This window comes from Branchiostoma lanceolatum, chromosome 19, assembly GCF_035083965.1.
Source record: "Branchiostoma lanceolatum isolate klBraLanc5 chromosome 19, klBraLanc5.hap2, whole genome shotgun sequence".
Classification (NCBI taxonomy): Eukaryota; Metazoa; Chordata; class Leptocardii; order Amphioxiformes; family Branchiostomatidae; genus Branchiostoma; species Branchiostoma lanceolatum.
This window is the reverse complement of record NC_089740.1, coordinates 9,000,031-9,013,789: the sequence shown is the minus strand read 5'-3', so window position 1 is coordinate 9,013,789 and position 13,759 is coordinate 9,000,031. Positions and strand designations below refer to the sequence as shown.

General features: G+C 40.6%; 1 protein-coding gene across 3 annotated transcripts; it reads left to right on the top strand.

Moving 5' to 3' along the window:
* The first annotated feature begins 2,807 nt into the window (after window positions 1-2,807).
* LOC136425410 (uncharacterized) lies at window positions 2,808-11,300 on the top strand. Of its 3 annotated transcripts, none has more exons than XM_066414276.1 (6): window positions 2,808-3,505; window positions 8,329-8,781; window positions 9,204-9,338; window positions 9,974-10,108; window positions 10,310-10,369; window positions 10,929-11,300. In XM_066414276.1, the coding sequence occupies exons 2-6, from the start codon at window positions 8,380-8,382 to the stop codon at window positions 11,181-11,183; spliced, it is 987 nt and encodes a 328-aa protein (XP_066270373.1). In that variant the 5' UTR covers window positions 2,808-3,505; window positions 8,329-8,379; the 3' UTR covers window positions 11,184-11,300. The 3 variants fall into 3 exon arrangements, with proteins under 3 accessions (XP_066270373.1, XP_066270372.1, XP_066270374.1); XM_066414275.1 differs by lacking the exon at window positions 2,808-3,505 and adding an exon at window positions 5,279-5,463; XM_066414277.1 differs by lacking the exons at window positions 2,808-3,505; window positions 10,310-10,369 and adding an exon at window positions 5,279-5,463.
* The last annotated feature ends 2,459 nt before the right edge of the window (window positions 11,301-13,759 follow it).

Below are 13,759 nucleotides of genomic sequence, written 5' to 3'. Positions count from 1 at the left end.
AAATAATTTGAAATTCTGCAATGGCCAGCAGTGCACGAAAGACATATGAAATGCCATCTTCTCTGGTGTCGACTTTAAGTTGAATCGTCGTCCGATATAAGTTTCTGTACATTGAATGAAGGTCTCTCATCAACCTAATACAGCCATAGATGGCCAAACTGACAAAGTGACTTCAAAATGTGGTCTATGAGGAAAAGTAGCTACAATGGGCAGGATTAATGGTTCGACTGAGTTAACGTTCTTGCGTTTTGCAACATTAGATGTCCGCAGTGATAATGTATAATGAATTGCCGAAAATTAAAACTAAATTACAAACACGTTATTGAAATTATAAAACAATATATGAAGGTCTATTATCAATCTAGTACAGCCATAGAAGACTTGTTAGTTTATCAGTGTTAGTGTGCAATCCTAGTTAGTTTATCAGTAGACGGCACTCAGGCTAATTGCGTGGTAAGCAGTATTACGTGCGTTACCATAGCGCGGTGATAGACTTTGACTTCTTGAATTCCGCAGTGGCGAGTAACTGTTTGCCCTCTCTAACTCTGCCTAGGAACCATTTTCATCAGTCTCCTATCCTGAATAAACTAATTTTGCTAATGGCTTTGACTAATATAAGGTTATTCTTGACTTCAAATCAACAAATACTAGTAGACTATGCTAGAACCCGATATGTGCTAGAATCTAGTGTTGACGATCAGAGAGATGTGAGAACACGGGTACAATCATTGGGCAAGTGCCCCGTATTAACATCGGCACGTCTCCTTGTCCACGGAATTAATGAGTATGTTATCAGTATTGTATTGGTTGTTCGTGGGGGGAAGGGGTTGTCAACAGCCGTGTTTTATTAACTCCGTGAATGAAGGTATTGTTTTCGGCGGTGTGTCAGTGTTTGCGAATCTTCATGCTGGTATACATCAAGAAGGATTATGATTGAATTTGGTATGTGCGTAGAACTTAAGAAGATCGACGAAGATTAAGGTCAATGTTGGCCCCCTAGCGGCTTCTCTTCGATTGACGCTTGTTGGTGCTTGGATAGATTCGGAATTCTGTTCGATTTGTAGAACATAATTAACTAGCTTGTGTGACTGATTTTGAGCGTCATTCTTAACACTTACAAAAAACACTGGAAAAACGGATACAAAAGCCCTCTTCTGTAAACATTTAAGCCTACCCCTAATGCACATGTTTTGACACGTATAGGCACCTACAATTGTAGAGGTCATTGGTTACCCCGTTAAGTCTACCCTCATCCCAACAAGGCAAGACCTCTGACCTCCTCCCTTGAACTCTTGAAAAACGGCCACGGCCGAAGAGTATGTAAGCTTTCAAGGTTAAATAGATTTTGGAACAAAACTTGGCCATGAAAGTCTCGGTAATCAAAGACACAAGTATAACTTACCTTAAGGCTATACTGCACTAGTATATGATGGGAGTAGGACACTTAGAATCCAGTAGTCCGTGTATGTGTATGTGTATGAATGTAACGTTACAAGTTTATGACCATTCCAATAACTGGGCCAGTTTAAAGAAATAATCTTCCTAAATCAAAAAGAAAATAAAAGATGAAAAGTGACAATCTTAACATCTCAAGGACGAGATATAAGATGATCTTTATTTATGATTATACAGTGAACATTTTACTTGTGACATCATATTGCGTTTATTTTGCAAAATTTGAGGTATGGTTCAGCCGATCACTCTTTAAAGTGTACTTAGTGAGATGTTTGTCTGTAAGGTTATCAACGATTCTTAACATAGCCACGAATACCAGAGAAACCACTACATGTGCTACGTGTGACCTTACAAACGCCATCGTCGCTATGGTTTTTCTTTACCGATTCTTTATTTTACATGACAACACCAGGACAGTTCAGTATGTGATTTTGATGGTGTTGCTTTTGCTTCAAAACACAGTCACGAATGCCGACTTCACTTTTAACATATCTTTTACTTCCATGACAAAAATGACCAAAATTGACTTGTATTTAGAGGTGAATTCCATTCCTCGATATCTGGGCATTTCTAGCATGCACTTTTACACTGGCTTCATCTAAGACAGTCTGCAGTGCTTCAGTCATCACAGAAAAAACAGGTCAAGACAACAACGAACTTGTCATCAAATTTCTACAGCAAAATTTGTCAAAGAGAATTTTGGATACAACAAATGAACCTAAACAATTTCAATACCATGTAGTATCCCTAGGGCCTGGTAAAATTCTTATTCGTCCTACGATTGAAAACTGAGGGCATTCTTGAGATAGTCGTACATGTATCGTACAGAATCGAGTTCTCTTGTTGCCAAAAAGGCTGTTTTGGATCACTGCTGGCAGTTGGTTCTTGAAAATCCTTCGACATGAAAATCTTACGACGACCTGTGACAGATGTGACGGCGCCACTATCATGTTTCCCCGGTCTGACACCAACACGAATGCCCTAGTCGCGCCGGAGTTGACGGGGCGACTCGAAACGTCGATACTTCTTTAACTTTCAAGCAAACACTCCAGCGGCAAGGAAAACAATATAGAAGGCTTTTGACGTGGGCAGTGTTTGCTTCAGAGGTTGAGTTGTATTTGCCAAGAACATTCCATCGTAGCACGTTCTAAGGGGTCGTCTAATTTTAATGAAGTAGAAAAACTCAATCAATGAGTTCAAACTTGACTGAATGGTGCGTTATTACACTATAGTGTGTTTGCTACAACTTAAGACACATAAAAAGCCAATTTTAAAACTTTATGTTAACAATTGGTCTGTTGCAAAATTCTGAACTGAAAATGGTAGCTTCCGAATGTTTTTCTCTCCCCCCGTCGTCTGTCTGTTGTGGGATTAATTAAAGTCGCCGCTCGGAGTCGAGAACCACGGCGGCAGTATCCAACAACCTGCCTTCGACAAGCTCTCATCCCGGTGCCCCTTTGACCACACAGGGGGACTACATCAGCGAACCGTACCGCTAATGACCGGTAAACATCACAAACTCAGCCATACATGTACGTTACCAGCGCTCTGAGGGAAACAACATAGCGCTGTCACCGCGCGAAGAGACTATTCCAGGACCAACGCTGCAGATCAAGAGTACTGTAATCATATTATCAGTAACCACCGGACGACCGTACAGCTAGGACGGGACCTACATCACAATATCTTTCAGCCAGGTTGTCCAAATTAAGAGATCTAGATATCTCAGCATTCTGTTGCTCCAAAGTAAGCACAGATTGGTATCTAGTGGCTCCTGGGTACATATTGACGGGAGCTATCGCTACAAAGTCCCCCGGAATATCGCGAAGGTGACAGTTGCCAAGGCTAATAGCCTGAGCACAGCTAAGTACGAGACGTGTACGTCCATTATCGGACTATATGCGAGGTTATCTTCTTGTTTTGACTGAGGTAACGATTGGTTGATGGACACATATATATCGATTGAAAAGGTGGAAGAGAAGCGTGGAGGGCCGGGGTGACGACGTATCATATGAGGTGTATTTCAAACGAACCAGGATCGGACTGAGCAGTAAGTAACTTTCATCACTTTTGAAATTGATTTATACCTTTCTTCTTTTGTTATACGATTCACTGTTTTCTATCCTAATGCATTGTAAACTTCGTTGTGACCAAAATGGTGGCTATCCCTGATTTATTTGTGGACATGACTACCGAATCATTCTTTGCTACCAGTCCACAGCCATTTACTATCATATGGAAGCTCCCCTCACATCGAGCATTGTAAAAGACGATTGAAAAGTACTTGGTATATGCTAGTGTATGTGTTACACAGACGGTCGGCCATGCCTGCTATACAACACAGACTATGTTTCAACTTCCAATGAAATTAGATATGGCAACTGCAAATAGCTTTTTGAACAAGAAAGTAAATATTCATAACGCTTAATAACTTTGGCACTAAGAGTTAGTGACCACGTGTGCTTTGCTAAATTCTTGGGACACTACAGACTCGTGCCTCCTCTCCCGTTACTGAATATATCACGATGGTCAATGACGAAATACCTGGACAATGCCGTTTTATTGTAAATATGAAATTATTCATTGATAAAGACTGAAAGCATGGCCATATGGATGTTTTTTTATCGAATAACTAAGTTTGAAGAAAAAAAATCGATTCCAAGATGGCGGACTGAGGGTCAAGGTTATAAGTTTCTTGTCGTTACAAAGTTATGACGTGTTACAATATTGTCCATTGCCAGCAAAGCGTAAAGGGTAGGGTCGCGTGTTAGTTACTGATGTCGGTCTAACACAACACTGGCTGCTTTCTCAACGGAACAATGGATTTCTTTCCCCGCTGTCCAACCGTGGCGGACAGAATGGCAAACACGTCTGATAAGTACAACCTGTACGGCATTCAATTCAGTTTAAGCGCGTGGCTCTACCAAACTCCTTTGCTTGCTGAAAAAAAGCGAAAATTGGCCTATAAGCGTAGTCTCTACAGAGGTTGTCATCAGAAAATCGAGTTCATATAGAACTGATATGCCGTCCGAAAAAAAACATTGTAAGCCCTAAAAGCCTGTTTATTAGAGACGCTACAGGAATCATACTAACTCGAGTTCTTAGCCAAGGTAAGATAAAAAAATAGAATAAAGAATTTTTAAAAAAGCGTTCAACAAGTCTTTTCGGAGAGCATAATACCACCCCATGTGACTTTCTCGCGGTTAAATCATCGGTAAATGTACAACAACAGCTTGGAAAGATAACAGTATTTGAAGAGCAGGCTCGTGGGAATGTTGAGATAAGAACAGGTGCTGTTGCACGCGAAGTTATGAAGTTCGTGTGAGAAGACTTTCTTATCTATCAGTCGATGGTGAAGTATGTCCGGAGAACAGCTGTGGACTAGCCTGACTAAATCAAGCTTCTAGCATCCCTTCCACTGGTCAGGGAGGGGGCCCAATCAGCCCCTGACAGCGAGAGAATACACAAAATAAGCTATAGACTTTCATTAAAAGCCTTAGATCTCTTCACTTGTTTTGCAAAGCATTTCAGATAGAGTTGAATGTTTCACATGAGGATTGTTTGCTTAAGTCTGTGTGTTAGTTCTAATTGATAATAATCGTCTTTATCAAAGACCAAAAAGAACAAGTGTTACATTTTTTTTAGTTGCCATTAGAGTTATTGAGGATTTTAAGAATTGCTGTAACGTTTTTTCTTTGTTGTGGTTGCAATTTCACATGAGATATTTGATTCAAAATTGTTAGTAACGCTTAAAACGTTCTTACAGCTAGAACTTTAGAAAGATATGTTGAATGACCTCGCCTAAACCCGATGTTTGTCCGAGGTTCGAGATGCAGTACCGCTAGGTGCCGCAATGCATTCTGGGCGGGGCCAGTCAGCCGGCTAGCAACGTTATAGTTTCCAGGCTGTTTAGCGGTGTTTTTCCATCGTCGGGACCAAATTCTACCGCTAGTTTCTTTCTTTTACTCCCCTGGATTGGTTGTTAAAAGAGTTCTGGACTTTTCACAGGTATGTCTTGACAAGTAGGTTAGATTTGTGAACAAAATGTAGCGTTAGAGCGTTTGTAACGATGGTTTTATGTGTGACAGGTGTGTTTGACGTCACGATTGGACCTTGTTTTTCTACGTGTGAGATTTCGGCCTCATGCTGGATTGTGTAGTGTGCGAAGTGTTTTTGCTCGTTGAATCAGCTAGAAACTGCAGCAAGCTGAGAAAAGAATCGCTAGAAATCAAGGACATTTTCCAAAGCTTACGTTTCTACGTTCGATGTGGTGGCTTTTAGAAAAAAATACGTTCCGGTTTTGGTCACGTTTTATCACATTTCCTTATGCTGTTTCCCTGTGACCGTCTTCAAAAATCTTACAAAGGCAGTGAATGTATCATATTTTGTAAACATAATGCATTGTTCTAGTTCTTATATTATCTAATGAAGAATGCATATTCAAGGAAGAAAATGTTCTTCACCAGAAAGAAAATGTTCTTCACAAGAAAACAATGTTGACAACAAATCTAGACCTAAAACTTTGTTACAATAATGTCATCGTTCAGTTGTGATGTTCGATTATTTTCATTTTCGCATATACATATTGATTCATCACAGTGGTAGGATAGTTCTTACTAGTCAATTAGCAAGCAACAACATATACTCTCCAAGCAGAAGTTGGTGGAGAAAATAGTGACCTTTTCATCACATGCCCCGTTTTCGGTGGAGAGTCCCGACAGAAAACGGGGCATATAATAAAAAGGTCACAATCTTCTCCACCAACCTCTGCTTTGAGAGTAGCAACATGATGGTACAATTATAGAGCTATTGTGTAAGGTCAGGTATTTCCGTTATCCCTGCATTTTGGCATCCTAAATGTTGTTTGACTTTCCCATGTCGAAGTGTAAGACTATCCTGTAAAGTGCAGACGGTACCGGTTGTCTGTTAACACGTAAGTGAGGTATGTTGTAATGTCTTCCGTTAACGTCTGTTAAACAAACAGTGGTGGAAACTTAAGTGACGGCCCGTTAGCAGACTTGTAGACTGTGAATGTTATGGTAGAACACATCGGGTATGTCACGACACTCTCCTCCACTTTTGACACCGCTGTCTTCTTGTAATCTCCAAGCAGATGTTGGTGGAGACTAAATCGTTTCTTTTTCTAGTGGCCCTATTCTATGCAGTTTGCAGTTTGACATATCTAATGGCGGCTAGGAAAACGGAACGATTTACCCTCCACCAACATCTGCTTAGAGATTAATTAAATTGGGAAGACCTACATAGCAAATCTCGAGCACGTTGTATGTTATCCATATTCAAACGAATGATGGGCAAACGGTGTGACATTTGCCACCAAGAACCGTCAATTTTTCTTGTAAGGGTAAACAATACGGTATGCAAAATTAGTGTAAAAACATGCCTGAAACGGTCATCAACAAGGATAATGATACGTACCTAAGCACACAACATTTGTTTAGGTGTTGTTTCAGTCAATATTATCTATGGTCGCGTTGCCAGTACCAACTTCGATATGTGCGTCATTTCCGCATCTTTATATGACCATTGGATGGCGGTCTACTTTTATGTGGTACATTTTTGTTATGATACTCCGTTTTATCAAAACATACTACAGGAAGCACTCTACTAGAACAGATCTCGTGCATGAAGTACACTTCAACCATGGACTTAGTCCCTACGAACTAAATTGTCCGTGATTCCTATATGTCATGAGGCTTTGTTACAACAAGGTGTTACTAAGCGATACTCAAATCTCAATCAGCTCGAAGCGTTTCTTTGTTACTACCGAACCATATAGCTTTGAACAGAAGACACAAATAAGCTAATATTGAATTAGATAAGATTAGATCCTCTAATTGGAAAAATAGCGAAATTGCTAACCATACACGGTAGTGTAGTCTGTGTAGCCTCCTTATTGTAGGCAGATGATCCAGAAAAGAACGGAGCTGGTGGTTAATTTACATTTTCGCTAATTATAGTTTTTCTTAACGTTCCATACATGTATAAATATAATGTGGTAATCATTGCATGAAAGTAGAATCCCATGCAAAACTGAATTTCAAATGAGTTCCATGACCTCATACCTTCGCCAAATGATGTTAACCTTTTCGAGTGACGTATTATAGATGTTTCTCATTGATTATGCAAATAAGGGCCTCAAGGTATATAACGTTATATATATGTAAAATCGACGATAGACAAGCGTGGGAAGTTTCCCGTGTGAAAGCGAATGTTTTTAGTCCTCACATAAATCCCTGTCCACTTAAGCGGCTCGTGTTGGCCCTAGTTACTTCGGAAAGGTTCTTGAGACGTTTCTCGAGGAGCACTTGAAAGAAAAGACGCCCAAACTGGCAGGTGGGATGAAACGCGCTACGGGAGCGGCGTGTTATTGTGACAGGATTACCTGATCCAACAGTGCGGAAAGTGGGGCTGTGGGTACAAACTTTTGTGACGTCGCGTTGGCAGAAGGGTTAGGGCCTGGGTGTATGACCCAGGACTGGCACAGGGTTCTGAATTCGTATCCCCTGACATGCCACCGGTGGGCTTTTATTTTTGGGGCTTATAATGTGCTTTATCAAGGTTTGATAGCATAACATACTCGATTCGTGGTTTCTTGTGGCCAGCCTCCGTATGTTATGCCGGCTACAGATCTACAGAATACAGTGTATTCTGTAGATCTGTTCGTGGTTTCTTGTGGCCAGCCTCCGTATGTTATGCCGGCTACAGATCTACAGAATACAGTGTCCCCTGTGTCCTGGGTCAAACACCCTAACCCTTCTGCCAACGCGACGTCACAAAAGTTGATATGTATATTTCCATCGACGATTGACATTTGGTCATTTGTAACGTTGATTGTATTCTTTCCAACTACAGCTCTACACCTGTAGATCATAACCTGAAGAAAACAAATCCAGGGTAGTAACCATGGCGACGGGAGGGAGACCGGAAGTACCTGAGGAGGAACCGGAAATAGACCCGTACGAGGGCCTTGACAACGAAGAACTGAAAATCGCGCTGAAACTCGCGGAAGAGGAAACGCGAGGGCTTTACGCTGACTTAAAGACAACCATGGAAGAGCACGAGAGAGCTAAACAAGATCTCGAACAGAAGCTGACCAAAGCCTTGCAGGAAAAACAGAGCATAACCAAGGAAAGGGACGCTGCTGTGGCCAAGTTGAGAGGAGTTAAGGATGACTCCGTTGCTAAGGACCATCGGAACTCGCAGAGAATTAAGGACCTTCAGTCCAAACTACAGGAAAAGACATTGGAATGTAAGAGACTCTTAAGAAGCAATGAGTTACTGAGGAAGAAACTGAACGCACAGCAGGTGAGTTAAGTGTATTCAAGCAGATATTTTCCTTTCGTCGTGTTTCGTCTGTCTCGTTTTTGTGGTTAATAAGACCAGGCGGACTCAAGTTGTTGTCGGGTTTGGCTTTGGTGTCGTTTTTCTAAGGTGTTAACGGAAGTCCTAATGCACCATTTCTGGTAAAGAAAGTAACAAAATTCAAAATATGAAATCACTTGAAGGCCCAAAAACAAAAGGAAAGCAGCAACCGTCTTTGTCATTAACCTGAGTACCAATCCTCCGTAGTGACCGCTGGCTCAAAAAAGTCGCTTGCTATGCTAAGAGTTTTTTTGAGCCAGCGGTCACATCGCAGTTAAGTGTCAAAATGACAAAATGAATATTTGTCTAAATCTTCAAAGGAAATCATTTACAATAATGAAGTCATTTCCGTTTCCTGGTTACAGGCCAAGATGAAGTTCGAGGTTGACAAAGAGGTGAAAAAGTTCAAGAATCAGCAGAGAAAACTGGAAGAAGAAAATGAAGAAGCGCAGAAGGAGGCAAAGGAAGCGGCAAAGAAAGTTCAACTTCTTCAAAAACAGGTAAGGCTTGAAAATGCCAAAGTTTGCAAACCTGTTTCTTTGTGTTGTAGTTCTGACTGTATTGGACCTCCTTGATTGGACATATTTTACTGGTTCCTTTTATTTTTAAAATAATACAATACCAAGTTTCCACACATCTTGACATCATCATTATCTTTATCATCGACACCATCACCACCGTCTTCATCATCAGCAGCAGCATTATCATCACCATCATCACCATCATCGCCATCATCGCCATAACCACCATCATCATTCCTTGTCTAAATCTAAAGAATTGATGTAACAATCACAAAGTATCGCTATACTCCAGTAGTGAATGAATGGATAAAACCTTCCTTTGCTAAAGCTTGTTAATCTATTGCTGAAATCTTTTGTGGGGTCGTGTGGCGTAACGGCAGGGTGTTCGGCCTAGAACCAAGAGACTTCGAATCCCCCTGACGCTACCGATGATGTGCCCTTGGGAAAGGCACTTTACACGACTTTCCTCACTTCGCCAAGGTGTATAAAAAAATGGGTATGTTGTTATTTGTACGTGGCACTGTTAATATAAGTTATAAAAAATTGAGTGCAGTGCCACGTCGTCCTTGTCTGTCAAAAACCGAAGTTAAAAAATAAAATTCTCGCCCTTTCAGAAAGAGGACGAGGCGCGGCGGAAGATGCTGGCTGAGGAGAGGCTGCACCGCCTGGAGCGGGAGAACGAGCTGATGGAGAGGAAACACTTCATGACGGAACGCGCGCTGGAGGAGGCGGTCAGAAAGATGAAGGAGGTCGGTACACGTCTTCGATGCACAGCTCAGAAGAATGTCTTAAATAGAAAAAAGTTTGTATTTGCAATGCCATAGAATTATTGGTACTTCAGGAGATATGATATAAAGTATTCAAGACACAAGTATTCCAATTGAATATGTATCATATTAGAAACGTATTAAGTATACATAAATATCTACTGTTGTCAACATGTATGACAGGTCTGGTTATTGAAAGAGGAAACTGAAATCACGTCAGACGACGAAATAGATCCGGAAGTGGTGAGTTGCCCAGGAAGGTCCTGTTGCATGATGGGAATGACTTTTAAGAATGCATACATGTACTCCAATTGGCATGCTTATGTTTCTCCCTGATGATATGCACGCGCATGCGTTTAGCAGAATTTATCAACTTAGCGGCCAGGGTTTAGGCGCATGCGGTGATTTTTACACCTTAACCAACTAAACAATATAACTTGTAAAATATATGCGCATGCGGACTAACATTAACACCCTTCCTTCCTTCTTTGAGTTAGATGCAGTGGAGCATCACGGGAAGAACTGACCACTGCATCGCTGTTTGGCTTGCAAGTTTAAAAAAAGTATAGTCTCTACCAGACTTCTTTGCAAGCAATTGTGTAATTATATGACCGGCTAACTCCCCCGGTAAAGTATTTTTCCCGTTGCCATTTCACCACAATCTACTTTGTTGGTCAACAATTATCAAGCAAAGAAGCCTGGTAGAGACTAAACAACTAGAGTAAATGGAGAATATCGTAACAAGAGTATTGATGAAAATGATCCCTTTGATGAAAATAAAAATCGCTCCTTCCTCCCCCAGGTTCGAGTGGAGAAGGCCGTCCTTGAGGACATGGAACGTGACCTTCAGGAGGTCGCGCAGCTCGAACTCGCCAACGAGAAGGAGGAGAAGGACGGGGAAAACCTGCGGAGCATGCGCAGAAGAGAGCTGGAGAGGACCAACAAACAGAAGAGCCAGATCAAACCGGTTCAGGACACGCACCACGTGCAGGCCACTCAGGACATGAAGGCCAAGTTCCTCGCGCTCACCACTATCCCTGAGGAAAAAATCGTCTGAAACGACCTGACGTCATTGCCTGACGTCACATCCGGTGATGACGTTACTTGCTGGACATTTTTCGCGGGTGCTTCAACAATAAGTTTCCTCGCAGTATACATATGATGAAAAGTTGTCCAAGGCCCCTGGCCATTTTTTTAATCTATTTGCCAGGAATCTTAATTTTTTGACTTTAGACCAGAATGCATCACGCCTCACAGGCGTATTATGAATAACTTCGAATTCCATGACTTGAATAACTTTGTGTAATGTGGACTGAAAATTATGCTGAATTCTTCATTCGAGCATTGCAATGGGGAAAGTGAAATTAGTGCATTACAATATGGAGACATTTGACAACTTAACGTGTCACAACCACCAAAGAATATAGACGTCCTGTTCGCAGGATGAAATGTCATCTAATAAATGTAAAATTCTCTTGGGTGAGAAATTTCATCTTAGACTTATGATGTCTTATCTAGCTTTAGTTAGCGCTAGTATTGAGAATAGAGAATTTGCGATGTAGGCGTGAGCAATACACTGTTGAAATACACCAAGCTGCCATGGCCATAAAATTTCAGAGCTGTTGTTTTCAATATTGCAAATAAACCTCTATCAGCCATTTGACTTGCAGGTATCAAAATGATATTTTAAGTGAATTATTTCACAGAGCAATACGTCCGAGTTAAACATGTACAGATTTTTCCAAACTTTTGAGTGTGAAGCATTTTCAGGAAAGTACAATTACGCTGTGTTTTCTATGATTAATTGTCATGATGTTGTTATGTGATAATGTATTTTGTAAAACTTAAGCCAAATAAAAACAATTTGTTGAAGTGAAGATATTTGTTGCTAATGTAGTGTATATGGCAATTCTATCAATATTGAGGCTTCATTGTAAAAAAATCTAATTCAATTTCAAATAAGCCTTCAAAAGTTGGTACAATCTCATTCAATAGTCATTGTGGAAAGGTAGTGAATTTATAATAGTTTGTTGTTTGTTATTTGAATGAATGGTATGAAATATGTTTGGTTAATACAGATCTATTTGACTTGTTATTTGCAGCGTTATGTTTATTTTTTTGATTGTGTGCCAGTGGTGTAGAATATATAATGCAAGGATTTCTGAACCTTCATAGCTTCGATCGTCATTTCACCATCTTAAACTGTTAGATCATCTAAAAGTACTAGTGAACGAACTTTACTCCTCGACAAGCATATGATGTATGGCCACAGCTATTAAACAGCAATACTACAAGGATCGGGGAGCAAAGTCGTGGAGAGGTCCTGAATGCATGACAGGGGCTCTAATTATAACCTAGCTTGACGAAGGTAATAACGTAAAGCACTAAGGAGTTAATACAACAATGCGGCTATTGAAGTCGTGCCTATTGCTGAACAGAAAAGCGTATAGAGATTAACACCACTTGTCATAACGAGCATAGCACACTAAACGGCTTCCCATTCTAATTCGTTATCCGACTGACAAGCCATCTAAAAGAAGATGTATACATAGTTAACTAAACAAATACCACTTAAGCAATACCGCTTTTTGGTCGCGGCATTCATTCTTTTCTTTGCATGGCTTCGAGAACGTGTTGGTCTCAATACACGGTGTGTTTGAGTTTAAGATTATCTCAGTTAAGAAGATTGGGCATTGCGTTCTGTCAAGGCACAAGCCACTATTATAGCGTTGTGGTTAGCGGGGCTGTACTCCGGTTATAAGCGTTCGCAAAGCTTATGAACAAATCCTTCAACATCTTTGCCAAAATGTATTTATTTTGCTGCTAAACTAAAAACCGTTTGGCTAGAATCTTTCGACTTTCTTTCTTTCTTTTTCGAAGTCTTTCACAAAACGTGAACACAGCATTGTTTTCTGGGGTATCAGTTTTCTAAGCAAGCTATATCTGTTCAAAACATTCCTCATCTTTCAACTTTCTTTTTTTCATGACGTACACGAAACGTATACGTAGAAACGTTTTCTGTGGTAAAGGTTTTCCTCATAATGTTTTACATGTTCAAGACACCCAGTGTCTTTTATAGTGTATGCAGAAGTTGTTTTGACAAAAACGTGGCTTAGTCACCGCTCTTAATGACCATAACAGACAGGTATGGTTGACAGGTGATAGTTGGTACACTTTAAGAACAAAGGCGCCGACAGGTGTATTCGTCCAGGAACAAAGAGAGTTCCTTTTAGACGACCACTGTAGTTTACTTTGTGAACAACGATGAAAACTCATTATACGAGTGTCAAATGAAGAAAAGAAGGAGGGACGTAACTATCAAATGACGGTATTCGTACCCGGGGTACTAAACCAGAGTTACCCCCTGAAAATGTTGGTTCGAAGCATACATGTGTCGTTTGTCGTCCAATGACAAGGCTCCGGCGTTTTTGAAAACGTTTTTTTAGGCGTTTTCGTCGGACTTTCTATTTTGTCATGTTTAGGCTGGCGGGCAAATAAAATCTGACAAAATGGAATTTCCGAAAAAAAAAACTAAAGTGACGTCGAAAACCCTAGCCTCTAAGTCTATAATGGCTTTCTTACTTTCGAACTGACAAAAATTGTATATTGAGGCTACGATCTAGGGATGATAAC

What these genes read in the sequence shown, in the direction of transcription:
- LOC136425410 (XM_066414276.1), top strand. Translation starts at nt 8,380, where the DNA reads ATGGCGACGGGAGGGAGACCGGAAGTACCTGAGGAGGAACCGGAAATA. An exon ending in AGAAACTGAACGCACAGCAG is followed by an intron (nt 8,782 to 9,203) that starts GTGAGTTAAGTG and finishes TCCTGGTTACAG; the next exon opens with GCCAAGATGAAGTTCGAGGT. An exon ending in ACGAAATAGATCCGGAAGTG is followed by an intron (nt 10,370 to 10,928) that starts GTGAGTTGCCCA and finishes TTCCTCCCCCAG; the next exon opens with GTTCGAGTGGAGAAGGCCGT.